General features: G+C 52.4%; 1 protein-coding gene across 1 annotated transcript; it reads right to left on the reverse strand.

Annotated features, from left to right (window-relative positions):
• Nucleotides 1-26: 26 nt before the first annotated feature.
• LOC144241051 (DDB1- and CUL4-associated factor 12-like protein 2) lies at nt 27-2,539 on the reverse strand. Its single transcript, XM_077775472.1, has 2 exons — nt 2,231-2,539; nt 27-1,888 (listed from the first exon to the last, which is right to left on the reverse strand). The coding sequence occupies exons 1-2, from the start codon at nt 2,537-2,539 to the stop codon at nt 632-634; spliced, it is 1,566 nt and encodes a 521-aa protein (XP_077631598.1). The 3' UTR covers nt 27-631.
• Nucleotides 2,540-2,947: the final 408 nt, after the last annotated feature.

Genomic DNA, 2,947 nt, shown 5'->3' on the forward strand with positions numbered 1-2,947 from the left:
ACTGAAATATTTCTTGACTAAGAAAACATATTTTTAAATATTTTATGTACCAAAAATTTACAAACAAACAACCGGGTTCCAAAATCCAAATGAAATGGGCCCCAAATCGCAGCAATCCAGATCTTAAAATGTATTCTCTAGAGCAGGGCTATATACCTGCTGTGTTATATATACGATGGGTAGTTCCTCCAACCAGCCCCAAAGATAGTTTTTAGCATACATTTCCCCAAAATACCATATATCTGAAATGTGTAGAAGACCTGAACATACTGTTGGAATTTTGGTTAAAAAAGTACCAAACTGTAGTGGGAACCACCTCTAGAACAGCCTAAAGAAAGAGCATATCACTCAGAGAACACAATTAAAGATCAGACAAAATTCTTTGTAAGAGAAAGCAAAAAACATGGTGGTGTTTGGAGAGGTACAGAAAAATCTTAAAGCCAACTTTTGATTGCCCAAAGATCAGTTTTGTTTTCTCTCTCTCTCTTTGCCAGGTAAGCACAGGTTAGTTGGGCACTTTCAATCTGGAAGACAAATGCCACACTGAAGTAAAAAGCACAAAACACAGCGTGAAGAAGAGAGTGAGAGGGGACTGGAAGGTAACCTGGGCACTTTGAGAACCAGGCCATCCTTAGCTCCAGAGGCCTGCGTAGTTCCCGTGAAGGCCTGAAGGGAGAGGCCCTCCAGCCACGAAGAGTTTCATCTCAGGCCAGTTGTAGCAGTGAGTGTAGAGCGCGTTGGGGAAATCGTCGATATGATCGAAGTAGTTCACCCACAAGTCATTGTGATTGAGCCAGCCTCTGCCACAGGTGAGCTTGAGCTTTCTTCCTGAGGGCCCAGGACAGGAGTCCGAGCTGGCTGAGGCCCTCTCCTCCAGGAACTTCTGGGCACGGATGTCATAGAAGAGCAGGGAGCCATGGCCCGTGCCCACGGTGATGATGTACTGGTAGAAACTCAGCGAGCGCACGCCGGTGCCGCCCTCTCTGGAGCACAGCGGCCGGATATTCTGCTGGCGTTGCCGCGGATCTAGGAAGGAGACATGGGACTGGGAGCCCACCGCGTACAGGGAGAACTCTTCGCAGTAGGTCAGGCACACATTGTCATGGCAGTAGGGCAGCCTGATGGACAGCAGCCTGGACAGAGTGCTCCGGGCTTTCCACAGGTGGAAGTAGCCGTCCAGTGACACAGCTCCGAGCTCCTGGTTCTTGCCGCTGAAGGCCAAGGCCCGCACCTTGCGGTTACTGGGGCTGGTGCTGGACCTGGGGATGGTCTCCATGTCCCTGGGACGGATGTGGGTGTACACAGGAAGCCCCGCATCATTGTGCCAGGCGATGCTGCCACTGAACATGTCGGGGTCCATTCGCCACAGAGCCACAGTGCCGTCGCGGGAGCCGCTCACAACCACTGTATCGCTCATCCAGGCGATGGTAAAGATCCAGTCCTTATGGCCGTGGCGGTCGCCCAGGCACACGGGGTCTAGGGTGGGCAGCTGGTAGACGGCCAGGCTGTTGGGGTTCTCTCCTCCGGTGGCCAGAAGCGTCTTGGAGGGATTCAGCTCGATGGCGTGGATGCCGCAGCTTGGCTGGGCCCGGCCCAACCAGGACCCCCGGTCCCGCATCAGAGGGATGCGCGTGATCTGCCCCGAGTGCACGTCCACCACGAAGAGGGTGTTACACTTGGTGCCGCACACTACCTGCCTGGCATTCAGCCACTGCGACGCGAACACCTTGTTGAGGGTGCCCAGGGCCAGCTCGCGCTCCCGCAGCAGTTCGGGCAGCTTCTGCACCGCGTAGCCCCGCAGTTCGCCCTTGGAGCCAGACAGCCAGGTGCCGCCCCGCGCGCCCACCTCGCGGTCCTTCAGGTAGTGTACCAGCGAGCGCCGCGNCAACTAGCCTTCTTAAAATCCCCACTTAAATAAAATCTGAAAGCTAAAATAAAGTATGAAGCTAGACAGAGCTCTAAGGATTATGTGTCGAAGAAACAAACGTGTGCTTAGTACAATCCTGGAGACCCTTTGCTGCAAAGACAATGAGGATGTTTAGCAGAGGCAGAGAGACCCTCCCCCTTAGGTCTGTACTTGCAGCTCACCTGTCTCAGCCGGTCCGCTGGGAGTCTGTTATAAATTTCAACCAGTTTTTGTCTTTATTCTCAAATTAAGCCCCTCAGTTCCTGAACCAGAGTCGCTGGGAGGATGTGTTCCAAATGTAGTTGCCTAGGCCCAACTTCCTGCCAGGGGTGGAGTCAGGACCCCGTGATCCAGGGCAGCCTCCAGAACCTCGATGACTGCGTTGAAGGTGGGGTTGGGCGCTGGGGAAAAGATGAGAGTGTTCCTCCATGATGTTGAGTTATCTTGAGCCACAGGGTGGAACAGTGGAATGGAGTGGAAGAGGTCCAGAAGAGGGATACCTCTCCCTGCTCCAGAAAGGAAAGCTTCAGTCCCTACTGTCAGTCCCAGGAGGAGTCCCAGGTGCCTGAACAAAGACTTGTCTTCCATGAGAGGTCCCCTGAGGCATCTGGGCAGGGATGTACGGATTTCCATACGTACAGATGGTGAAGAACTTTCCAGACGGAGGTAACCACATAGACACAATGGTGGAGTGTTGAGTGTTCAGACTGGGTTTAGCATTCTCAGGATTTGGATGCTGCATATCTGGCTTTGCAGCTTCAGAGCAACATATTTGGTTGGCAAGCCTATATTTAAACATGCTCCATTACACAGTGACAGAGTGGCTGGTGTCTGAAACCAGCTCGGCAGATACTCCAGTCCTCCTCTCCAAAACCTTGTTTGCTGTGTGGGTGCATGTAGGAACATGAATTACCTTTTTTGACCGAGGGAGACCATGGAAGTTACTTTGTTGTTGCTTTTCTTACCCCTTTCCCAGCCCTTTTTGCACCCTCACCTCAAATGCACAAACTCCAAGTACAAAAACCACATGCCCTTTGCACC

The sequence above is a fragment of the Crocuta crocuta genome, unplaced genomic scaffold (genome assembly GCF_008692635.1).
Source record: "Crocuta crocuta isolate KB4526 unplaced genomic scaffold, BGI_CrCroc_1.0 scaffold899, whole genome shotgun sequence".
In the NCBI taxonomy this organism is placed as follows: Eukaryota; Metazoa; Chordata; class Mammalia; order Carnivora; family Hyaenidae; genus Crocuta; species Crocuta crocuta.